At 31.3% G+C, this 27,506-nt stretch overlaps 1 protein-coding gene across 3 annotated transcripts; it reads right to left on the bottom strand.

Annotated features, from left to right (window-relative positions):
- Nucleotides 1-9,276: 9,276 nt before the first annotated feature.
- On the bottom strand, nt 9,277-26,866 carry LOC130675596 (hypoxia-inducible factor 1-alpha). 3 transcript variants are annotated; one of them, XM_057481372.1, is made up of 11 exons: nt 26,384-26,866; nt 22,742-23,264; nt 21,658-21,926; nt 20,700-20,806; nt 20,014-20,161; nt 15,174-15,465; nt 14,832-15,042; nt 14,201-14,762; nt 13,237-13,376; nt 12,726-13,162; nt 9,277-10,183 (listed from the first exon to the last, which is right to left on the bottom strand). In XM_057481372.1, the coding sequence occupies exons 1-11, from the start codon at nt 26,419-26,421 to the stop codon at nt 10,124-10,126; spliced, it is 2,787 nt and encodes a 928-aa protein (XP_057337355.1). In that variant the 5' UTR covers nt 26,422-26,866; the 3' UTR covers nt 9,277-10,123. The 3 variants fall into 3 exon arrangements, with proteins under 3 accessions (XP_057337355.1, XP_057337356.1, XP_057337353.1); XM_057481373.1 differs by lacking the exon at nt 9,277-10,183 and adding an exon at nt 12,390-12,588; XM_057481370.1 differs by lacking the exon at nt 9,277-10,183 and having other exon boundaries at nt 12,390-13,162.
- Nucleotides 26,867-27,506: the final 640 nt, after the last annotated feature.

Here is a 27,506-nt window from a genome sequence, read left to right as displayed (position 1 = left end):
TTCATACAATACGAACTTGGCTCAAATTTTAATAACACTTGATTGTTTCAAAAATTGATTATGTTATTTATTTATTCGTACGCTGATCATTTGTAAAATCAAAACAGTAAATTTTTTCCTGGTCACGATTTTGATAGTTTAATCCATCAAATTTTTATGCTCATGTTAATAAAAAGAGCTATATCACAGTGATATTTACGTGCTCTTTGAAAAAACAAATCCAAGGAATTAAAAATAAAAGTTCTTAAGGTTGATCAGAACACTACTTATTTTAAGAGCTTGACATTGAAATAACAATAACTCGAAAACAATGCGGAACTTTGAAAAACTTTATGAGATGATTTCTGAGAATATTGAAGATATCTTAGATGCGGTGAAGTTGAAAAGTTTCTGGCGCATTTCTTGCACCAGTAACTTACGGCGGGTACCTATGCATGGCTTGCTCAAAATCTGCTCAAGGCTCAAGGGCAATTTTGAGCCTTGAGCAAATTTTGAGTAAGCCATGCGCAACTATTTTCAACCATAGTCTTCCCTTAGAATTAAGTTATAATCTGACACGAATTTCTTGTGTATGGCTGCCTGCTGAAAAAATCAAATAGATTCTTATAGCTGTATGTATAACTCTGGTTAAAAAAAAAAATTAAAAAGGATTGAGCCATGTAACGGGGACATTTAAGATAGGATTGGCAGTATTAAAAAAAATTAAAAATATTGAAAAATTAATTCTTTTTTATGTTTTTTGACTCTCTTTTTTAACTAGGTCAGGCCTTATACTTGTTATGTCCAAATAATTTTTTTTTATTTTTAATAATTATTTAAAATAATTATTTCTGAGCTCCTCTTTGCAAAGCGCGCGAAAACGCAGCGTCAGCTTTTTCACCTTCTTATGCGGCAAAGAATAGTGGAAAGACAACTGCAATAAGTTTAACGAATAAACAATAAACTGTCGTAACTTTCCACCAATGACGATAATTAAAAATTCCCCATCAATTGTCAAAGCAAAGTTTATAAAAAGCCTGAGCACCATGGCTCAGCGCCTCAGTTTTATTTAAACTTCTTGGTCCGCGTAAACGGCGTCGATAGCCCGTAATCTTATTGCAGAAATCTTCCGACGTGGCAATAAGTAATCGTCGCTGATTTAGGTATCCGGCTGATTAATTTCGTGTAGGATATTATTTTATCAGTTACGGTTTTCCAAATTCACTTTAAATAAATTGTAAATCGATCTAGGTATCCGGCTGATTAATTTCGTGTAGGATATTAATTTATTCATTTACAAAAAAATTCAAATCAATTAAACCGTAAATCGATCTAGGTATCCGGCTGATTAAGTTCGTGTAGGATATTAATTTATTCATTTACGGTCATTATTAATAAATTAAATTGCCAATTGAGTTAGATACTCGGCTGATAGTCAACTATCGTGTAGAGTATAGTTCTTAATTGCAATTGAAAGATCTCGAAGATCTATCCGGTTCGAGTGAATTGTGACACAAATCACGTGAATTTGTGATCTCACTTTGTGCCGAGTTTCTGCGCATAAAAACCCCTTTTGGGTGTGAAAAAGGACGCATTTATAAATAAAAATCTGTTTAAAATATCCGATAAGATAAATAATCTTATAATACAAATTATATAAAAGTTGTGAAAAACTAGAGTGAACAAGTTACGTTCAGTAAAAACGTTGTAATTTGAAATCATTAATAAAAGATCAAGTTCATCACTCAAGCCGTTCGATTTTCATTCGAAAGTAGTACATAAGATATCATCCTATCAACCCAGCCGCACCCATTCTACCAACCTTACAGGAAGGCCGAGTGAGCTGTTTAGTTCTGGAGGGATAATAGCTGCCGCACTAGAAGAATTGACATCGAAAGGTAGGTGAAAGAACTATTATTCTATCATACTTAAAATACTTTGGCTTAAACAAGAGCACCAGTCTCTTCGAAGACGTTTGGGTTCTTAATTCTCGAAAAGATCCACTATAAATAATAAATTATAGGAAGATAATTTCTTCCTCGTATTCTTTATTGTTGTCCGCACCCTCCAATCCGCTTGTCCAAAAATTACTATCGCTACCAAAGGGAGAAATCCCGGATAAATAATTAAAAATTAAGCGGCGGACATAACATAAAGAACACTGGTGGCAGCGGTGGGATTTTCGAAGTTAAAAATCCTTTTTTTTGAGCCACAGGTATCATTTTTCTACCAATTTTGAGATTAAAGGTAGATTTGTGGTAATTTTCCTATTTTCAAAATTCTAAAAATTTCAAAATTATATTTTCGTGGCATTTTTGAAAGTGCCACGCCCTGTCTTCATGGACTTGTCACACCTTCACAGGTAGCAACTCCACGTATCGCGGTGTCAGCACCTTACGCCCCTCGAATTCCAACTTCGAGGAATGCCAGGTGTCCACACCTTGCGACATCGCGACGTAGTTGCAGAGTCGGCAAAAGTCGTACATCGACTTTACTGTTGCAGCTTCGAGCTGTAAAAACTAATTCCTTTTTTCTCTTTCTGGCCAAGTCAGCAATTTTGTCCTGAGTACAGAGACTTATAATATCGTTGGTTCACGTGTCACCTTAGAATGTGATGTCTACCATTATACGCGGCAACAGAAATAGGTGGCGAAGAGAACAGACGCCACCTCCGGGGGAAGGTTCAGGAGACATGGTGTACCCTAAACCCGTTAGTCGGTTAAATTGCCCGGTATATGATGAAAACATCGCATCATCTCAATATAAATTGTCTTTTGAATTTTATCGCGAATTGCCGAAGCTTGATAGTAGAGATCCAAATTGCAAACGAGATTTTGAGAAGTTTGAAGCGATAATTAGAAGGTGGATGCCGTATATCCATCCTAATCACAACGGTATTTTTATGACTAGAATTTATCATCGGTTGTTTGGTCATATTCGTAGCATTTTGTACGACGTTACAATCCGTTGCGTCTCTGATATTCTTGAAGCTTTGAGCGATACATTTCATAACCCAGATATATGGCAAGCGCAATTGGCTAATGCTTTCATAGAGTATGGAGGATGCATAACTGAATTTTATTTTAGGTTGCGTAACATGATTAAGGGTTGGCTGTCTTTTACCCCTAAGAGAGATTTAAGGTATGTGTCTGAAAAAGCGGATCAAATTGCATTCGACATTTTCTACGAAAATTTACCCAATTATATGAAGCGTATTGCAGTTAAGAAAGACCCTCAAACTCTGGAAGAACTCTACCTCGCGGTCAGACAAGAGGCATTTTTTTATAAGCCTCATCGTACTCCGAGCTGTAAATCCCCTGATTATCGTTGCAATGAGAAAAGTGGGGGACGATATTTTAACGAAAATCGAGTCTCTGCTAGTCCCATTCAAAAACCAAATCCTATTGTTGATACCACTATTCTTGATACCTACCTTGTTCTACAATCTGGAAGTTTAAGAAAAGTCGAAGTTTTACAAAAGATTTATCAAGCATCCGTTCAAATTATTCCAGAACCAACTTTCTTTGAGGAGTCTCTTCCTAACTTGAGCAGCCTGGACATTTCTGCTTTCCAGCCCACTTATACGTTAGTCGAAGAAAGGTCCGAAAGTGCCCAAATTTTGGAAAAACCTTTGATCCTTTCAGACACTAAAAATATTTCTCTAAATATATTGCCTATAAGTCAAAATTGTTCAGCATTATCAAATTCTAAAAATAAAATTTTTGAAGAAAGGCAATCCAACAGTGAACTTCATTTCGAAAAAAAAGATCCTGAAAGTAATAATTTAGAGACAAGTGAAGTGGGGGACGATAAAATTAATGCAGCCTTCAAGAAAATTCCAGAATATAAAAAACCGTTCGTAATTTTCAAACGATTAAATGGCCTAGAATATATTTTAATAAGCGACAAAGTTGGCCCTTCGACGTTTTTCAGAGTCATAAATTTATTTTTCACCGGAACAGACAAATTTTTAAATGCAGGCAATCCTGAAACATTGGATCGAATTTTCTCAATCCTACTTAAAGGAAATAAGGAAGCTCCGCCAACGCTTCTCAAAGTATTGTGGAAGGAATTCTATAAAAATAAATTCTATTTATTGTTTCTTAACGATTCGAAATTTTTCAGAGTAATTCCAAATCATTCTTGTAAAGTCAATACTTTTAGGAGAAGGGGGGACGATGAAAGATCTTTCTTAAAACTCTTAAATAGTTTTCTAAAATTGTTAAACTTCTCTAAACTCAAAAATTGGAATACTATGCGATCCCGGGTTCCTGACATTAAAGAAGTAAAATTTTTGTTGTCTAAAATTGTGTCAATAATAAGACAGATGGAAATTTTTATAACTGAGAAATCTCATTTGTCGTTACTTTTAAAGCTTGTAAATTCATTCTCGGGTAGTACAGGTAAATTCTTAAATCAAAATTATTCTAATATTCGTCTTCAAAATTCGTCGAAATTATTAAACAAAAACATGGAAGCTTCCCCAATCCTTCTTAAGATTTTGTGGAAAGAAATATATGAGGAGAATTCAGATCCAATATCGGATAAAACTCTCAAATGTTTAAAATTTATTCTAAATTTTCTTAACGGAACCAATGTAGTCGAATGTGACACTTGTGACTTGATTTCTCCTTCGTTCTTTTTCAGAGAGGGGGACGATAGGAAATCTATCTCAAAATTCTTAAAATGGCGATTCAAATATTCAAATGACACTTAATGGAAAATTTTAAGGATGGCACGATCAATATTTTCGAACTTTGAATTTAGTAAAAGATCCGTTGGCTCAATTGAATCTTCTAGTTATAGTAGGGAAGTAAATTCAAAATTTTCGTTGTCAAAAGTAATTACACTAATGATGGACGAGAACTTCGGAAAATGGAAATTTCAAATTATTCTTTCGTCTTGGTTCGATTATTTACTTGAAGGAACTCTAAATCTTAAATTCTACCATGGGAATCGCAAAGCTCCTGATTTATCATCACAATTAAAAATTACTCCATTAAGAATCTTTATTTTTAAACTCTTCTATTGGTGGTCGAAAATAGAAATAAAATTTTATTTTAATTGCTAAAATTTTTTTTTATCAACTTGATGTTTTTTTTTTTTTTTTTTGAGGCCTTCAAAATTTCATAAATCTAAAAATACTAACAGACCGAAGCTCGAGCACTTTTCACCAGTCATTACTAACCACTAACCCTTCAATAATCCGCTTTTAGATTTGGTTTCAGAATTCGGGAAAAACATTACCAGACATATGTTCGTGTTTGGAGGCTTCTGGAAAACTTTAACCATCAACAACAGAGTGCAGAGGAAAGATATTTTACCAATTCACTAGTCAAGAAAACGGAGGTTTCTATAAGGACAATGTAATTTCGCTGTAGGAGCAAAATCAGGCGATTTACTACTCAAGCAGCAATCCGAGCGAAACTACGAAAATGTCCCTAAAACTCTCTCAAGATTATCTTCAAAGCCTCACTTTAGAATTATCGTATGCAGATCAACAGATATCCAGTGAATCAACTCGACCTGATTCACCTCAAAAGTCTTAACCCACAAAAGAATACCAGAAGAATCAACTGTTGCAGAATCATCTCGAAAATAAATTGTACGCGTCAAGAAATAACTTTTGTGAGTTAGAATAAGTTAATTATTAGCTTAATACTATACACTTTAAATTTTATGAAAATTTCAAAAAAAAAAATCTATAAAAATTATGCATTTTATTTTATCTATAATATCAGATAATATGATTTTAAAAATATGCAAACGATACGATAATCTAAATTTTAATATGTAAGATTGATTTATACTTTGAAACACATTATATTTTTTTTCCAATTTGAATTAAATAACCGTAAGCGAAGAAAATCTTTATTTAAACAGAGCAAGCTTAATTATATACAAATCCCATTCATTTTTATTTAAACAAAAAAAAAAATAATAATATTTAAATTGTATCTTTTTGATAAATAACAAATCAATATGATTCATGAGTCCTTCAAATTCAAGAAAGTGTATCCTATTCACTATTAAGGTCCAATAGTCGAACTAATATTTTTGGTTTTTTTTGTACAAGCGTAAAACGCAAGAGAATTAAAATTTCTCGATTCAATGAAAAATATAAATAGTCGAGAAGACGTACACAACAATCGACCAGTAACATACTGACACTCAGGTGTCAGGTTAGAAACGCTGACATTACTCCGCCACTGTGTGCCGGGTCATCGACACATATAGCTCATATGTAATCTTGCAGAGCTCATAAAAAAAAAAAAAAAAAACGTTACATATCAGCGTTTCGAGATGGTGATTGATATTTAAACACCAAGTCTTCAGTAGATCAGGAGACTTGTGTTATACTAATCTCACTAAAAGGGCTTAAAATAATGCCGAGTTAAATTATAATAAGAACTTGATAAATGATAAAATCTCAAAACCAAGAGATTTTAAATCGATATTGGACATCATTCTCCATCCTATCTTTTCTACAATTATATATGAATCATTTGTTGAGATTTTCGAAATTTATAATTACTCTGTTTGGCTCAAGATTTCTTTCTCTTGCAATTTAAGAGTGTTACAGATCGTTTATTTTATTTTTTTTTTTTTTACGTTAAATTTTTATGTATGCATTTTATTTAAGAGCAAAGAAAAAAAAAGTATAAGTATGCAACAAACGCAGCAGTCAGGTGAAATCTGAGATGACACCAAGGTTCTTAGTCTGTAAGTTTAAATAAAACCTAAAAATTTTAAATACATCTTCGAGAAGGAAAAATTTATATTAAGATAGAAATAATCATACTAATACTAAATTATTATTATTATTACTTTTTTTTTCTTTCATCCTCCTTCTCTTCATATACAATTTGAAAATTATTTGCGAAATTTTTTTTTAAATAAATCTTACTAGAATTATAATTAAATAGGGTATTGGTACTGCACTAAATTATGACAATCTGAATTATATATAGAAAATATTTTAATTTAAATTAAACGAAAAAAAAAGAATATCCCTGTGAAACTAATTACTATCCTAATTGTTTAAAAATTCACCTTAACACACAATACTCAAATTATGAAACACTCGCTTTTAATCTCGATCATTTATTAAATTAAACAGTCGAGAGTAACAAGTACCATGTAAACTAAATGCGAATGATACTTTGAAATTCTAAAATATAAACCGCCCTTTAGAATTTCAAATTTTGTTGTAAGCGCTATCACGAACCTGTCAAAATATGGGAATTCATATTTTTTTTGTTAGGAAAACAAGAATTGTAAGCCTAAATTTAAGGAATTACATCATATACAGGCATATACTATAAATTTCATAGCTGTATATATAAAGGATTAAAAACACAAATATAATCTTATACATCTTATGTATCCTATATAATCTTATATAGTTATAAGACATTTTTAAAAACTTTGTAAGCGTTATCGCGAGCTTTTTAAAAGAGGGGACATATGTTTAGGAAAGCAAGAGAGTTTTGCAACCCTCTTACTTTCCGGGGGATTGTTATGTCCAAATAATTTTTTTTTATTTTTAATAATTATTTAAAATAATTATTTCTGAGCTCCTCTTTGCAAAGCGCGCGAAAACGCAGCGTCAGCTTTTTCACCTTCTTATGCGGCAAAGAATAGTGGAAAGACAACTGCAATAAGTTTAACGAATAAACAATAAACTGTCGTAACTTTCCACCAATGACGATAATTAAAAATTCCCCATCAATTGTCAAAGCAAAGTTTATAAAAAGCCTGAGCACCATGGCTCAGCGCCTCAGTTTTATTTAAACTTCTTGGTCCGCGTAAACGGCGTCGATAGCCCGTAATCTTATTGCAGAAATCTTCCGACGTGGCAATAAGTAATCGTCGCTGATTTAGGTATCCGGCTGATTAATTTCGTGTAGGATATTATTTTATCAGTTACGGTTTTCCAAATTCACTTTAAATAAATTGTAAATCGATCTAGGTATCCGGCTGATTAATTTCGTGTAGGATATTAATTTATTCATTTACAAAAAAATTCAAATCAATTAAACCGTAAATCGATCTAGGTATCCGGCTGATTAAGTTCGTGTAGGATATTAATTTATTCATTTACGGTCATTATTAATAAATTAAATTGCCAATTGAGTTAGATACTCGGCTGATAGTCAACTATCGTGTAGAGTATAGTTCTTAATTGCAATTGAAAGATCTCGAAGATCTATCCGGTTCGAGTGAATTGTGACACAAATCACGTGAATTTGTGATCTCACTTTGTGCCGAGTTTCTGCGCATAAAAACCCCTTTTGGGTGTGAAAAAGGACGCATTTATAAATAAAAATCTGTTTAAAATATCCGATAAGATAAATAATCTTATAATACAAATTATATAAAAGTTGTGAAAAACTAGAGTGAACAAGTTACGTTCAGTAAAAACGTTGTAATTTGAAATCATTAATAAAAGATCAAGTTCATCACTCAAGCCGTTCGATTTTCATTCGAAAGTAGTACATAAGATATCATCCTATCAACCCAGCCGCACCCATTCTACCAACCTTACAGGAAGGCCGAGTGAGCTGTTTAGTTCTGGAGGGATAATAGCTGCCGCACTAGAAGAATTGACATCGAAAGGTAGGTGAAAGAACTATTATTCTATCATACTTAAAATACTTTGGCTTAAACAAGAGCACCAGTCTCTTCGAAGACGTTTGGGTTCTTAATTCTCGAAAAGATCCACTATAAATAATAAATTATAGGAAGATAATTTCTTCCTCGTATTCTTTATTGTTGTCCGCACCCTCCAATCCGCTTGTCCAAAAATTACTATCGCTACCAAAGGGAGAAATCCCGGATAAATAATTAAAAATTAAGCGGCGGACATAACATACTTAACTATAGCACTTCTAATATCACTCATTCATTCTTATAAAATCTCTATAGGGAAGGATAAGAATCTGTTAGATCCTATATGATATTTTCTAAACAGGGCTTGCACTAGACTTGCTATTGAAATCTGGCCACAAGTATCTGCAGCAAGAGACGTAGGTAGGAAAAGACACAAACGTCTATCGAACTTGAGACCAGGCTTGCTCAAGCCTTAAACAAGATTCTTATATGGGTATGACAATAAAAGTAAAATTAATAGTAATTATTAAGCTACTTTCTATAGTTATAAAAATGCAGTATATTTTCCGTATTATGTTATTTTAGCAGGTTAAGTATTTTCAAAGACACAAATAATTAATAATCTTTAATCTTGAAAATGTATTAAACAATGAAAATTTATTTAAAAATATTTTCAAGAAATGTCGTTACATTTTTTAATAATCGTATAATATTTATATTTATATATATATAATATAAATTTTATTCATCAGTAATTGATGTTTTCAAACAGTATTAAAAATTCAAATAAAACAAATAAGTTTGAGTGACAAGCTTTGTAATCTAACATTGAAACCAGATGTTTATTAGAAGTTAGAAAATTAACATAATTTATGGTTATTTAAAAATGCATGACAACTTAATACTACTTTAAGTTCCATTATAAATTTAAAAAAAAAAAACGCCTATCTGTACATACATCATTCAAGTTATTTGTCAGCCCAAACGTATTAAAAAAAAAAAATATTTTAATCTTAAATGATAATGTATAAAAATAGCTTGCAAATTGTATTTTACATTTTTTTTCTTTTCTATAAATAGCTGTCATTTCTGTTGGGATACAAGTTGGACACTTTTGCAGTAGCCCTGATTAATAATAAACTCCGATTAAATTCGATTGAAATTTTTTAATCAGATTCGATCCGAAAATAATAATTTTTTTTCGATTTTCGATTAACTTTCAATCGGAAATTTTCGATTAAACCCGATTATAATTTTTCAATCGAATTTAATCGGAGTTTTTAATCAGAGAGTCTATATATTGAAGTGTCAAACAATATATTTATGACCTCACAAGTTCTTAACCCAATGAATGCTGAGTTGAACAATCATTTCTCGGGTTACAAAAAGTATTATTAGTAGTATTTTAATTGAAGTTGAAACATTAAGTGTTCCTTAAATGAAAATATATTATTGATCATTAGAAAATCCTTTAAACTTGATGAATTAAAGTTAATGTACACTATCTTGTCACGCTAGATATCTTCAATGCTTAGTGATCCCCATTTATGCTGATGTCTTCCAGCAGCGTCGGCAGCTCGACATATATTTTCTGCTTGGCAAAAAAAAAAAAGATGATAATGAGGTTAAAAAAAAATTATTAGACAGCATGAGGAAGAAAACGGTCAATTTAAGATTAGAAGATAAAATCGAATATTTTTTTTCATTGTCTTTATGATATTTTCTGGTTGCATTTGTGACTTTTGAAGACAGCCAAATCTTACCTTATCTATAACAATTAAAACATGAATAATTCGAAAGAAATTTTAATGTAATTTTGAAGATATGTCGGTACCAGAAAGCTGCGATAATTATGAAAATTTTTGACCTCTATTACTATTTATTTCTGAGTAAAAAAATGGAGACTAAAAAATACAGAATTATTTTTCTCCCTAATTAGGATAGACCACCGATTAGGCTAAAAGTTTTATACGTTTGAAGACTAAAAAGTCACTTTAAAGAAAAAAAAATATTTATTCCACAGCTTAAAATGAAAATCGAATAAAAAATAATTGCTTCTTAATGGATAATTTGAAACATTCTATTTTTTTTTCGTAAATGAACTTTTGGTAGCCTAAATAACATATTAAATTTTCCAATAAACTAGTTAAAGCTCAGCCGTACCTAACGAAATCTCGAATTTAAGAATTCTAATTACTTTTTGAATATTTATGGGCCTCGGATGATGAAAATCTTCCGGAGAAGTTCGTCTTCTGCTTTTAGTCGGAAGCTAAGAAAATTGCTGTTATGATAATTACTTAATAAATAATTAGAATTCTTAAATTCGAGATTTCGTTAGGTGCGGCCCACCCTTAAGTCAATCCTAAAAGGTCAATTATTTTACGTAACTCATGCCGAAGAATACGCCGTTAACTAGCTAAAGTTAGCCCATCCTTTTTATATTAAGCTAGTGAATTTGAGTAAAATGGGCGGAGCATATCCCTACTCAATAATTCGAGCCAATAACTAATCAATCATTTTTCTCTCTTATGACGTCACTTCAAATTTAGCTTCCTTATTAACATAACCATAGTCTTTAGACTGCGCATGCGCAATTAATTATTCAGCGCACGCATGTGTGGATCAAGGCAACGTCAGCTGAGTTCAACAATATCGATCCTAAAAGAGTTGGTGTTATGTCACCGATTATAGTCACCATGGCAACGGTTGCTATGGATACTTTTGTCATGGCAACAGTTGCTATGGGGACTGTTGCTTATATTAGTGGCTAATAGGGACCATAGACATCCATGATAAATATTTTTAACAACGGCTTTGTCATAAGGGAAGCGTGGAAGGTGTTTATCAAAATATTACAAGAGGTAAAAAAAAGACTGCATGGCGCTGACTTTAGATATTTAGCGGCGTTTTTCTTTTTGCATTCATTATGTAAACTATTTTTCTCATCTAGTGACATCGACATCGAGTATTGGAACAGTCCTGCGAAAGACCAAAAGGGCGCAGACAATAGTTGTAGAGGGCGTTGATTAAAGATAATAGACGAATACAAAATGACGGCCAGGCATTAACCTTATTGGGCCTCTGAGCTAGTCCGGGGACCTGTCGACCAATCAGTAGTCTTGGAAGACATCTTTGGTTTGCTGTAATTTCGCCCAAATTGTTATATCATCGGCAGTATCTATACCATTCTGAATACATGAGCTGAAAGAATCTTGGTTGGCAGGAGTCAACCGTTTTTCAGATTTTTTATAAATAGAAAAAAAAAAAGATTTGGAAAATCCAAAAGTGCGACTCGATAATGTTATATTGTAAAAAGTTAAATTTCAAAAAAGTTTGAATCACCCGCGTTTTTTTCATAGAAATTTTCATGGTAAATATACGGTAATAAAAGTCAACAAAAAAAGTAAGATAAAGAGAACATTCCTAATAAAAATGGCTGCAGTATGTGTTTGTTTACATGTAAAATTGCCGGTTTTAACAGTAGGAAATCGTGTGACCTTGACAAGTCCGTTATTAAGCATAACCTCTCCGCTTCGCGCTCAAGGTGTGCAAAAACAGAAACATTATTTTGACTCACAAGTGAGACATATAGTTATGTACGGTAGAAAAAAACATCGATTTGTTAGAAAATGTATAACTCGCTTACGGTTAAGCGGGAAAATTCGAATAAACTTTCATTTAATTATAGTAATTAGTAAAAAATTCAAAAAAAAAATATTCAAAAGCGATAAATTCCCGTGGGTTTCCCGGAAATATATATGTGACTATACTTCAGCCGACATAAATATCTCTTAATATCAATGAAATGTGCGGTAATTAATAAACTAGACTAACCACAAGATTGTGAACGACATTTATTATTCAATGGTGCCATTTTGTAACAACGGAAGACGTACTTTTGTTACATGATTAGCAAGAAGTAAATTTAACTATATCTCCACATGAATCTATAACCAGTTAATAATATCTCTTCATTGTTCAACTCGCGCATGAACACTGAAAATATTTCCACTTAATTATTTGTATTCTTAAACTTATTCAAAAAAATAGTATTGCTTATCTATTATTTATTTACTAATAATTATTTTAGAAGCAGATTTTGGTTTAACGAAACAAACATAACCCGCACTCACATCGCAACCAGAGATGAGAAGGTTCATTAGAACGCTATTGGATTGTCGTTCCTGTAGATTTTCACTGTCACCGTCGATGTCGCCAGCGATATCGTTCCTTTGAAAATGTTCCATGCCATCAACCAGATGATTTAATTTTCCAGATTTCATCGTAGTTGATAATTCATGTTCTTCTATAAGTTGTTGCAGTAAACGCATTTTACTTCGTTTATTGTTTGAATTTTTAATGTCATCAATACGAGGACTCTTTCGTTTTACACCATTTACACCGGCCGTGGATTCAACGACGTGAGATAAATTTGTTTCTGATGGTTTTGTGACAGTGATGGATGTCGGAGACGTATCTCTCATCATATTTTGATATTTCATGCGTTTATTCGTGTCTTCTGTGTTGAGTGAAGACGTCTCGTGCAGACGTTTATTGGATCGCTTGTGTCCTGAGTTAAATAATTTTAAAGTAGAGACTTGATGGTTTGTTTAAGTTTTTATAAATAGAAAAAAAATTACTCACCAATTTTCGAAGTCTGATCAAGCATCTGATCTGGATCCATTGCAATGACATACTCGTGTTTATCTTGATCATTATCGTTCTTTAATAATTTCGCCAAACTAGATTCTTTGTAATAATCTGAACGGTCTCTCTTTATATTCCTGTGAAAATATAAATCATAAATGTAGCAATTTATCACGGAAAAATGATTTTACCCTTTGTCGCTCGCATCATTTTTCCATCTTCGTCACTCGCGTGAGCGCTACGCCGCCGAGTTAAACCGAGCGCGGTGTTGCCAAGTCTATCCGATATTAAACGTAAATGAAAAAAATAACTACTTTTGTTAAAAGATTCAAATTTTAAACAGATTGTTATTTACTTAAAATTACAAAGTACTCTTTTATAATGAAATCAACGTCCCTGGTATATTTAACCTTCAAATTTCACTCGTCTTTTCAAAAGAATTATCAACTCATTGATCCACTGACATAAAATAAATTTATATTTATATAAAAAAAAATTATTAAATATTTTGTGATTAATAAAAAATCATATTGTTTTTTTTTTGATAATTATTTATAAAGAATGAACTTGTTTACTTACGACGGTAGCTACTCGCAGCAACAATTACATATGTTTATTTCTATAACTATATATTATGTGAAAACACAACCAAGTACAACTTGGCAACATGGAGATTCGGTCATTTACCGGTTACTCACTCGCACCGGGCAGCGTATTGCCGCTTTTCAATTTCTTTGCCATTGAAGTATTTTTTTATTCAACTTAAAAATATATTTTTTTGCATTTAAATCACATGAAAATTTTCTAAAATATTCAATTGAGGTATTCAAATTTTTTCAAATTTGTTCATCGTCAAAATTATGAGAAAAACATTAAAATGTAAAAAAGGCGACGTCGCGCTCATTGAGCGAGTGACGTAGAGCTAAAAAAATTTTTCTCGATTTAGCATAAGTTTATTTACCAGTTAGATTTATCAGGAGGTTGTGTCGGTCCCCACATCACCATATTGTCACTGATCAGCAGCTGTAAAGCCTCATCTTGGTCAGACATAGGAATATAAGGTGCGCGTGACACAAGTTCATCATCAGCGATCACTTCATCTATATTTAGCATAAGCAATTCATCTTCCGAAATTCCAGATCCAACGGCCACATTATCGATATCAGAACTATGTAGTGAGTTCGTGCTGAACAACTCGGGGCTTTTACTCGGCGAATGTGAGTAAAAGTTTGTAGAGGATTGAGACGAATCGAGAACCGGGCTTGAATTCCTACAGAAAAAAGGGTCATTCTCGAGAGTATCTCCAAAATTATCATGTTTTTTAATTGTATCTTCAATAAGTTCAGTGTGAGAGTCTGGAAGTTCTGTCGGTATAATTGGGCTCAACAGCGTACAATAGTTTTCACTACCAAACATAAACTCATCAAGCATGTCTGAAAGGAATGGTGTATCTTCAAGAGGAACACAAACATCTCCCGGCGTTGGAGCCAAATGAGTAAGGTCTTCTGGCTCATCTTTTAGCACTAAGTAGATGAAAAACAAATAAATAGTTAGAGATGATACGCAATAATTATAAATTACGAAGTACTTACTCGTTAGTCCTGGTTGATCGTCACTGAAGGTGAGGAAACCTTTGTTCATATCCTCAGTTCGTGGAGCGAAAATACTTGCAGTTGCTGTGTGTGGTGACGAACGATTTGCAATTGATAATGGAGTGTCTTGATCGAATACAGATTCAATGGAAGAATTGTCTAATTTGCTTCTACGAGTCTGATTCAAGTTGTAATCAATGACAGGTTTATTCTAAAAACATTTAAATATATCATGTCAAAATTCCAAGAAAGGACAAACTGCACATCAAATGTGTCGCATTACTCGAATTTTGTGTTTATCAAAAAAAGACATGAATGATGATAAAATATCTTAATGCATACCTGGAATAACCATTTCTTTGAATCTGTCAATTTGTTTTCAATCTCTGAGCTTACAGGAACCAATGGTCGAGCATGTTCTTCAGATACAATCAGATCACCATCTTCTGTTAATTGATATGGAATAGATGGAGATGACACTTTTTCTATAGATTTTATTGAATCATAATTATTTTGAATTTCTGAAGATCTTATTATCTCTTCGTCAACTGTTTTAGCTTTTTTCAAATTATTGAGAGAGTTTCGTGCTTCCAATTGACATATGCTGTACACCTCATCTCCATATTCAATATCACTACAAAGAAAAATATTTTATTATTACCATTTTAATAGCTATGTACACTTTTAAATAACATGGAAATTTTTTTTAAGCTTCGGAACTTCCTAACTCGTTAAGGGGTCGTAGATTGAAATTGCCGAGGCATATTTTTAAAGGAAATTCAACGCTCTACACGGAGAAAAAAGTATAGTAAAAATTACAATACTATAGTAAAATTTACTCACAGATATGAAAAAATACATTCTGTATTGTAATTATTACTAAACGTTTAGTAAAATTTACTAGTTAGTAATAATTACATAATAAGATATTAAAAATTACTATACGTAATGTATTTTTTGCTAAAACGATTATATTTTTTACTATTTGTATAGTAAATTTTACTATCAAGTACTATTAATAAATACAAATTTAAGAAAGTAAATTTTCTAATACAATATAGGATTTTTTACTATACAAAATATTAAAAATTACTATACGCAATGTATTTTTTGCTAACACGATTATATTTTTTTACTATCTGTATAGTAAATTCTACTATGTATAGATAAAATTAAAAGTTGGTGGGGATAGCATATACAAAGATGTATTACAAGTTCTGAAACTTTTGTTCAAAGGACACATCGGGCCGTCAGACATTGGAAAGGACTCGCGCGCGGGAGATCAGGGTTCGAATCTCGGTTGAATCAAGTGATTTTTTAAAAAACAAAAATCCATACCAACACCAATACAGATGACAGAAATAATAATAATAATAATCAATAATAATAAAAAGTTGAAAAACTATTAAAAATTTTATTTTTTTCCATTCTAATATAGTAAAATTTACTAAACGGAATAGTAAAATTTACTAAATGGGATAGTAAAATTTACTAAACTGGGATAGTAAAATTTACTAAACGACTTGTAAAATATGCTAATCTGTTTATGAATTTTTCATATAGATCATAAGCGTTTCAAGATTACTATCCAAATTTAGTAATTATTCTCATATTTTTTAGTAAAATTTACTATATTTTTTTCTCCGTGTATAGAAAGGTATCGTATCATTTCATGATAAACTTGATTTTACAAAAGGTATAAGAGCTTTTTTGTAGATCGTTTTTGTTAGAGGTATGGATTAAAAGTAAAGAACCACTGTTAATTATAATACGTCATTTATTATTATTATTATTATTATTATTATTATTATTATTATTATTATTTCTTTGTTTTCTTCACCAACTACTGGCCGCAGCACTAGTGTGACAGTAGGATTAAAAAAATAAAAAGTGATATTTCAAAAAAAAGCGGGATATTTAAAAAAATTTTGATAATAAAAATTTAACTATGAGCGATTGGGTTGCGCACTTTTTGATTTTCCAAAATTGTATTTTTATTCAAATTAGTTTACGTTAATGTCAGAAAAAAAACATGACATTTAAATTAAGGTACGTAAAATAATAAAAATCGACTTGAAACGTTTTAAAAAACAGAGGTATTTTAAACGATTTCAAATATTTGAAATAAATAAGAAGATATAATACGGAAAAGCAATTACTGACAGTTAACGATTAAATGCAAATTAATTATTTACTATCTGTAATTAAAGCATGAATCGGAACCTATTGACATGATCGATGCAAACAGAGGTGAAGACAGGTTGAATATGTAGCGAATATAATTAAAAATAAAATGACGGCCACAGTGCAACTGGTAACTGTTGCGTAACGGAGCACGTGCAAATAACACAAAAAAAAAATACGCAGCACATTAGTATAACTGTTTTAGTACTAAAGTATTTGTGGATAATGTATCAGATGGTGATATTTTCCATGATAAACAAACGAATGAAAATTAATTTCCGCTTATGAATTCCTCATTGATATACGAATAGAAAAAATGAAAGTTGTTTTTTACTTTCGCAAGAGAGTATTAATACATGAGATTAAAAAATTCACAGCGAGATTACAAAATAAATAAAAATGGGATGATTTTTATCAAAACTATAAATTTGTAACTATAAACGTTAGATCTTTTTCTCACCTCAAATAAAAAAATTTTTTTATATAACAATTTTTGAGGACAAAAAAAAAATTCAAATAAACATGCCGTTACTTGCACTGTAAAATTTGGCTAGTCCACACAAATATATGAACAAAATAAAATCTTGTATTCGTATTTACAAGAGTTACACAATATTTTCTCACTTGTCACTGTTCTTATAGTTTCTCCTACTCTTACTTTAAAGAACCTCTCTTCTTTGCTCTTCTTCTCTCCCTGATATCGTCACGACGATGACCAATTTGGTCGTTGATATTTATATGTCGACGTATGTGTACAAGATAGGCAAAAAGTAGCAGTCAACGCTAATTCACCTTTACCCGATAAAAGTTCATGTTTACTTCAAAAATAATAGATAAAATAATTTTTTCATAAGCGAATAGAGAAACAAGGATTCCATTGGAAAAATAATAAAAATTCCGGTGTTTAAAATTATAATTAAGAAAAAAAAACGTCAGATAAACATCACTAATTATTTTGTCCCATCGAACATAATAAATTAAATTTCCTTAACGAATCTATTATTAATTACATTTAGAAAGAGATGACAAATTGAAGATTACATAAAAAAATATTAGAAGTTTGCTACAGATATTAACGCATGTATGCGCGCGTCAGTGACCTAGTTATTGTTTAAAAACTTAAACAAATAAAATTTTTGTATTCACGATTTATTTTTAACATCATTTATATTTCTTAAGACAAGAAATTAAGCAATTAGAGAAAACGAAAATTGTTGCCTGCTTCAAAAAAGTCAAAAATCGTTTTTTCGGAAAATAATGAAAATCTCAGGATTACTTTGTAATATGAAATGATTATTTTTCGATAGACGTCAGAGACGTCAGAAAACTATTTGTTGTATTTTTCCTCATGGAATTTTTAAAAAATTTCGCCATAGTCTATAATAATTGGTCGAGTAGGTTCCAAAAATACCATCGGTTCAAAAGTTTATATATATAACAACTTATTGCGACGACAGCGCCCACAATTCTAAACGGATTTAATGAAACTTGACACACTTATTCTATGAATGATTATCTCGGTTAAGTTCGAAGATGAGCGAAATCGGTCAACTAGTTTAGAAATGGCGGGCATTTAAAATTCAAAAAATAATACTTCTGTGGATTCTTTCATGGATAACTTTTTAACAAATATATCGAGCCTTATTAGTAGAAAGTACGTCAAAGCTGATTGGATAAGTCATACATTAGAACCTCGATATAAGACTATAAGTTATAAGTCTCTTCCCCTCAATTTGTTAAAACTCGCTCGGAACGCTTCCCCCACCAACAACTCAATAAAAGTTTTGCGCCGAAACATCGCTATAAGACTAACGACCAGTACGACTAAAATAGAGATAAAATGTACAGACATAAAGATTGTAAATTAAATAACTTATTTTCATAAAGAATACTTGAAATTTCATGGTATCACTGAATTAATTAACAGAAAAAAACGACAAAATTCTGTTTATTTATGATTATATATAAAATATATTCACTCGACAGAGTAGAGTTGAACTGAATACATAAATAAAACGCAAAGCGGTGATAGTCTTATAGCGAGGTTCGGGCACAAACGCTGTTGAGCACAATAGGGGGTACCTCAATTCTAATAATTTTTTCTTTATCTTAGTTTTTTTTTACTTTAATTTTCAAATTTTAATAAAGGCTTAAAGTTACATTATTAATTTTTGAGTTGTTGTAAAAATATCATTTTTATATCTTTGAAAATTTTGAGGGCTGATTATATAGTTCTAAAGCTGCCCTAAAAATTACCGTATGACCATTAGTTGCTGAGATATCGACAATTAAAGACAAAAAGATCCTTTTTCATTTGAAGGCTGATATCTCAGCAGCAAACTTTCGTACAAAGAAACCAAAAAAAAAAGCAAATTGTAACTGAATAAATTTTCTAAAAGAGACATAAATTGATTTTTCTGAAAAAAATTTTCCCGGCTCCGTAGACCCAATAAACAAAACCAAAAAATTTTGTCTTGAGCTATTTCTTATGATTCCGCAAAAACCGTGGGTCAAAAATTATTTTACTGGAAGATCTTCAAACTAGATTTTAAGCTTCAATTTATTTTTTTTTTTCGATACGATTATTTTTCACGAAAATACAGTCTTACAAAAATCACTAAAAAATTTATAAAATTTTCTTGTTCCTTTAATTTTTTGGATAAGTGTATAAACTTATTCTTTAGGCAATAATCTTAATCGAGCTTAAAAATGTAAAAAATCGATCGAATATTAGGGAAATATTGGCAATTCGAAACTGTACTTTTCACGCTTGAGGTGTGCAATAATTTCTCCGTGTACTTGACAATATCGAAACTTGATATGATCATAGAGTCATAGGGGTAAATGTGCGCAAATCCATTCATTTTGAACTAAAATTCATGGGTTTGCGCACACCAACTGCGCACACTTGTCCCACATGACTGTTAGTTTATCATCTAGTAATGTTTAAATCAGCAGTTACTAGTACGCTAATACCATAGTAATTATTGTAACTTACCTCAATATATAATTGACGCAAACAATAGATAACGGTTTGCGTTTTTTCGTGCAGTGAATGAGAGTTGCTTGAGTGACTACCCACGCGTAGCCACCAGTCCTGCCGAGAAATCGATATGCTACAGTTTCACATTGTCCTTTGCTGAATACTGAAATTAAATAAAAAAAAAAAAAAAAACTTTTAATGGTTTTACCTTCACAGAGATAAAGACTGAATTGATTTAGGCGAATTTCAGTTGATTTAAACTCGTCATGAGGTTCGATACATCGAAACCTACTAACTATATGATGGGGTTGGTTCTATTTTAATTTCGTTCGGTGTACAAATGACTGAACTACTGTTTAGGGAGTGAAAGTTAATTTCTTACTGACAATCATTTTTACGCAAGTCACCCGATCTTGCTTTTTTTCAACGTCAAACTAAAAGCACTTATTGAATAATACAATGACTTGGATATATTACGGCAAAATATAGAGTTACTAAATAGAACTATAATAGTTTGATGAAAAAAATCAATGCAATAGCAACCAGAATTATTGGGTTAGTGACGTTTTATTCAGGCCTTTCGGGATCTTAAATACAATATCATTGTAAGCAATGATTTTTGGTAAATGTTATGAAATATGGTACGAGGTGTGAATGAAAAAATACTCGAGAAAATAATTTGAATATTATTAAATACTTACGGCATTTAAAAGATTTGTCAAGAGCATGGTTATCAAGAGCATGATGAAGTTCGAAAATTGATTTACCGATCAACTCATTATTACTCCAGCCGAAATGTTCTGCCAATCTGAAAATAAATAGCAAAATCTGATGAATAAAGTTCTATCATTGGTAAAACTGCAGGTATAGCTCCCCGTGGAAAAAAAATTCGTTCCAAAAAGATTCCAAAAAAATTCCGCATGTGGAACTTCTAAAAATGAGACAGATTAGAACTTCGAATGGAACTTTTTTGGAACGTTAGTAATTTTGACGGAAAAAAAAAGTTTTTACGAGCAAATTTAGAGTCATAAAAGGACGTTTTTGGAATTTTATATAGACATTCCAAAAAGTTCCAAAATTACCACTTTTGAATTTTTTATGGACTAAAAAAGGCATTCCAAAATCACTACTTTTGCATCTTTCGAAGACTAAAGACGTTCCAAAAACATACCAAAATAGTTCAAAAATCACTACTTTTGAATTTTTTATAGAACAAAAAAAAACGTACATAGAAAATTCCAAAAAAGTTCCAAGGACGTCTTTTTTTGACTCTGATTTTGCTCATAAAAACGTTTTTTTTTACCATCAAAATTACTGACGTTCCAAAAAAGTTCCATTCGAAGTTCTAATCTGTCTTATTTCAAGAAGTTCCACATGCGGAACTTTTTTGGAATTTTTTTGGAGCGAATTTTTTTTACACGAGTCAGACGGAATAAAAATTATGGCTCTCCGAACCACAGTATCACTTAACGAATTTTTCGAAAACCGTCGATTTCCATAGCGGGAAATTATTTTGAGTTCAAAGAACTTCAAAACATATTCGTACTAAAGTTATCGAGCTCAAGAAGTAAGAGTCGGTCCACGGAGTCGATTGTTTTTTTTAGACCTTTCTTTTACATTACTAATATAAAGTTCAAATTAATATCAATGGATACGAACCTTTCATCAGCATAAGTAAACTTCATATTAAGATTGTGTTTAGATAAGAATGTTTGACGTCCAAGAGGTATCTCAATATTACTTGGGTGAGGTATAGGGCACCCCACCATAACTAATGCAACACCAGATGATAATTGCGAAGTTTCTGTTTCGCATTCATTTTGATCTTCACTTCCTAAACTAGATGTTTCCCAGGATTCACCATTCATTTTTCCGTCATTCATCGCAATACCAGAAGTAACCATTGGGCGCCCAGTGCAATGAATTACCTATTCATGAATAATTTTTTTAAGAATTAAAATAAAACAGAAAGATTGGTATTGAAAACGTAAAGGATAATTGTTTGTCTCCAAAAAATTTACTGATATTCTAGAAACTGGATGGGATACGGCCTCTTCTACGCACCATTGTAGCAACTAATTGCTGAATTTCAATCAAATTTGGAACTTTCCCATTAAATCCAAACAGAATTTTCTGATCAGATTCAATCAGAGTTTGTAATCAGGGGGCTGACTTTTGCCATTTTTTATAAAAAAAAAACTAGAAAGAATGTGCATTGATTTGTGGAAAATATTTAAAAATATGAAGTAAAATGAGGATATAAAAATAAAATAGATTGTTGAGAAACTTCCAGTTACCGACTTGGTTGTGCACACGAGAGAAAAGAGGTGGGAATACGCGAGCCGTACTGTTGTTAAATACAATTATAGAGGTCACGATTTATTTTGAGAATATTTACAATCAAATGTTTACATTCGTTTTCACCGACTGCAGGTGATAAAAACGGAGGAATTTATGCATTTGCCTGAAGAATTCTAGTTATGTTCCACTTTTTTGATTCTCTAATTTACCTAAAAGTTATTTTAAACGATAAAGTAAAAAATTCAAATTTCCGAAATCATTTCAAAGCAACGATTTAAAATTTCAAATGAACTTCCCTATTATAATTTGAATTCAATTTAAATCACAAGTTTTTAAATCTCAGGTCATTTTTTTGAAGACAAAAAATTGTTGAAATTTTTTTAAAGGGATTCAACTATTATGCGAAAAAAATACGTTTTAGTATAAATATTTATATACTTACTTTGTAAGAAGCACTTTTGAGATTAACTTTCTTCCCTTTATTAGTTAACGTGCATTTGAGTCGTATGAAAAAATTACAAGAACATTTTTCATCAATGTCTTTGGGTTTCATTAATAAAAACTCTCTTATTTCATCATGATCACAGGGATGACTGTAATCATAAACACTCTGGCCCATCATATCCAACTGCGAGATTCCTAGATATTCACTAACATTCTCAGATAGATAAACCATGTCTCCATTGCTGGCAAGAACTAGCATAAATCCATCCAAAGCTTGAGGGAAAAATTCGTCCCCTTCAATTGTTGATTCTATTTTTGCCAAAGGTTTCTCTAAGGCAGTGGCAACACTACGAATTTTTAAATACGCGATTGCTAATCTCATCACACTTGATTTGTCTAAGTGAGCTGTTTCATCAGGGGAAATAGGTAACGCTGCTGCCATGTTTACAAAGATATCTGTTTCACGACTTCTCCGACATCTCGCTGCATCTCGTGATTTTTCTTTCCTTTTGTCATTGCTCCTGAAATTATAAACGAATGATTGTTGCATGTTATCTAAATATATGTGTAGAATAGAATTTTCAATCGGTTCACAGACCGATAAACATCAAGTCGGATTCCATTAACTCGGAACTTCCCCTTAATCTTGACCCCCACTACGAGCTACGCTGCCTCCCATTCGATGTTATACATTTGTATGGGTCTGTGTATTTATATATACATTATTCATGTAGATATAAGAGCGCATGCGTGTAGTTTACTTCTCAAAGGAGAAGGGGCATCGGATAAGTCGGAATTTTCAGGAAATTTCGGCTTCTCCACAGACTAACTATCCGAGTGAATGGACTTCGACTGAATATATGACTGATAAATAGTAAAAAAAAACTGAATTTTGAAAGTCGCATTGTTTATTTGTTGTTGGCTAGCAATTTGATAAACCATTCAATTGTCAACTATTTCTAGATGATACTCTCTAAATATGAATAAGTGAAATAAGTGAATATTCACTAATTCGGAGTGGCAATCGAACCACTTTTTGGAATTAGTGGTCCGATTTGCACGTTAAATTAGTGAATATTCACGTATTTTCACTAATTCATGTTTAGAGAGTCACAGACTATAGATCTTAGCTTTTAACCAAATGTTCTTTACGTTTGTAAGAATGCAACTTTACTGGAATTTTCATCGAAATGCATTCCGAGGGTCGTCGTGGGGTCAAAGCTTAAAATACTCCCGTGCTTTAACTATGAAATCTACAGACTTGAACTTTGGGACAAATGTTTCTTACACGTACATACATCCACCATTACTTGAATTTTGCAGAAAATTAAGTCTGAAAAAGGTCGTGGGTGGATAAAAGTTGTAAGTATTTCTGATTTTTTAACTGCAAGACCTACGGAATTGGAATTGGGTACAAATGTTCTTAATACTTATAATCATCTACCTATATGTAACTATACGACGCATAAAAATATATATTCATATTAAAGTGTCCGTTTACTCCCACGTAGGCTTTTTTTTACTTGACCATGATATAAATCATTATTTTGTAACCAAAAATGATAAGATAATAAAAAAATTTTATTTTAATCTGAAAAGTTGGTTTGGCCTACCGTAATAAATACATATATTTATATCTATATAAATGTAATTTATTTCTTTTCAGATATCTTATGGACACGCATCAAGTTTTCGAGTCTTTTTATCCTATTTTCAGATAATATACGTATTAACGCACGATACCAGGTGTATTTGTGTGAACATATGAATGTGTATGTGTACGTAAGTCATAGAATGTGTGTGGGTGTAAATAGGAAACGGAGGGGGCTGAGTACGTGGGAATAATTACAATACAAAAGAAAATTTATAAGATATTTTACATAGAGATGCTCGCTTACGTCTCAATACGTAATTTATTCTAAGCTGCAGTACTAGAATGAACAAGAATGAAAAGAGCCGACTATTTCCGAATGAAGAATTGAAAAGATTTTTCATAAAATTACCATGCTGTGTAGTACAAAGTATCAAAAAAGTTGGAATTTTTAAATTTGAATTGATAAATTTTCTATTGCATTCAGTGTTTTTAACGATCCTGAAGTTAGCAGACAATTACGAACTTTCAGATTTTTTTTAACAAATAAATTACAAAAAAGAAAAAAAACTAAAACATACACACGTAGAAAATTTAATAAACTATAGGTGCAATTTTTCAAAATATTTTTTTTTTTATAGTTAATCGTTTTTAAAAAAAATTCAAAAACCGCCAGACGTCTGCTAACTTCAGATCATTCTTTTTAATCATTTTTTACTGTATTTATTAAAATAAAGTAATATATTTTTTGATAGTAAGAAATATTACCATGTGGTATAGTAATAATAATTATTCCCCACTACGAGCTGCGCTGTCTCCACCCGATGCTGTACATTTGCATGTGTCTGCATGTATATAATTCATGTAGGTGTAAGAGCGCATGCCTGGTTTATTTTTTAAAGGAGAAAGGGCATTTGATAAGTCGGAATTTCCAGGAAATTTCCGCTCTTTCCTAGACCAACTGTCTGAGTTAATGGAATTCGACTGTATATTTTAATAAATAGTTTAATTCTCAAGAATATCGAGGTGTACCACTGATACCTAAAATTTTTGTACTAACGACTCATTATCAGGTACATCATTAATTAAGAAATGTGATTTGGAAAGATTACAAAATTTTTTTTCATACATTTCAATTCTTCGATAAATTTGAAATCCTCCTAAAGTGTGAACATTAAATTCTTTTAGAAAGTTTCAAATCACCCGTTATTCAACTTTCTAAATGCTTCACGATAATTTTTAATTACCAGATAACAGTCAAATTTTCTCATTGTTAAAATACTGGGGATGATTCGAAATTTTTTTTTTTTTATTATTAATTTAAACTACAATCTGCTAATTATCATTAAGTAATTTTTATGATACATATATTACAGGTGTTAGAGGTAAACTCTATGGCTTGCGAGGTATTTAATTAGTTGAATCGGTTTTTCAGATCTGACGGCTTATATATTTTCAATCTTCTGCTAATTTGTTGGACGTTCAGTAGACTTGTGGCTAGTGTTGGGGTGAAAGATTAATCTAGTCTCATAGTTGATGCTGAATTATTTTATTTCAGATTTTACAGTTGGAATTCCGAGATCTCTGTGTATTATCTTGTTTGACACAACCCGTGCCGCGTTAACTCTAGTTCTTAGTGTTTTAGACTGGAATCGCTGGAGTATTTCAATGTTGGAACCGATTCGAAAATATAAAAATTTTTTAAATACTCTTACTTTCCAATCACTTAATAATAATTAAATTCCGTTTTGTACAGATTCAGAAAAATTCAAAAATATTACAATTTCAAAAAACTTTCAAATTTGCTTTAATAATTAAATATTTAAATTTCGATTCATGAAGAGATTTAGAGAAATTCAAAAATACTTAATATTTCATCATACTTCCAATTACTTTTCAATCACTCAATTTTTCTCACTACTTCAAACTTTTGAATTTTTATTGAGAATTCAGAGAAATTACAAAACTCATTTTTTTATCTTTTCTAATCAGGGATTTAATTAAAGTTTGAATTTGAGGATAAACATTTAAATTGTTACCATAACCTACCTTCTTTTTTCCTTCAACTTTTTTTTGGACTCCATCATGTGGTTGTATGTCAAAATACCGTAAGTAAATCAAAAATATAGTTCTCTTTGTTTGATTTTTGCTGTCGATATAAAACCTTTGATATTAAAATTAACAAGTGTCATAAAAAAATGATTTTTTTTTAAATTAAAAAAATATAAAATTAAAGAACCGCACAGCAAAATATTACACCCTTACTGTTATTTTTTTAAAAAAATAATTATCAACAAAAAACACTGAACATTGAACAGGTAATTTTACATCAGCACATAATTATTGTAACTTGTACTTGAAACACATCAGCTTATTAATGTTCATTTTTTTTCTTTTTACTTTGAACTTTGCGCTCCTATATTTGTAGAATATTAAATATAGAAGGCGAATTGTATTCAATAATAATTAAAAAGTAATTCTTGGTCAATCCATGATTATCGTGTTTCGTGTCCTCACACTTTAAGGCTTTCGCACAATTCAAAGTACAGGTTATTTTTTGAACACGTCACAGTGTGGGCGCCGCAGGCGATTCCGTGGAATCAATGACTGCAAATTGTTGTCAAGTTGGAAACTCGCCCGAAATCTGCTTCGCTCTGTAATTTTTAAAGTTGGCGCAGACGAATCGACTTTTTGAAATTTTTCTACACAAATTATTTGTTCGTCATTTGTTCATGATTGTATGATAAAAAAAAATTGTTGTTTGTACAACGTTAGTTTTTGAATAAATGATTTCAAATCGACATTTAAATTAGCATCAATTAACGTTAATTTTTATATCCGTTCTTTTGTTGTTGCTCTTGGATTTTCATTTTGTTTGTTGATCGAAATTAACGTTTGTTCGGCTTTGTTTTATCTATTAATTAATTAATAGATTCAAGTATAATTTATTTTATTTGCAATATTCGCGCATGCGCAACACAATAGCTAATGACGAATCGTGCACCTGATAGCCACACTTTCCTGAATTGCACAGTTTTCTTTGGCAAAAGTTTATTTACAAAAGTTTCCTTAATTTGAATTTGAAGGAAAGTGTTGGAGAGCAAACAATTACTTTTAAGTTGACAGTAAATTGTGTGTAACTTGAATTCAATTTGACTGCAAGTGTTACTGT

Source organism: Microplitis mediator, chromosome 10 (assembly GCF_029852145.1).
Source record: "Microplitis mediator isolate UGA2020A chromosome 10, iyMicMedi2.1, whole genome shotgun sequence".
NCBI classification, from domain to species: domain Eukaryota; kingdom Metazoa; phylum Arthropoda; class Insecta; order Hymenoptera; family Braconidae; genus Microplitis; species Microplitis mediator.
This window is presented reverse-complemented; position numbering and strand designations above follow the sequence as displayed.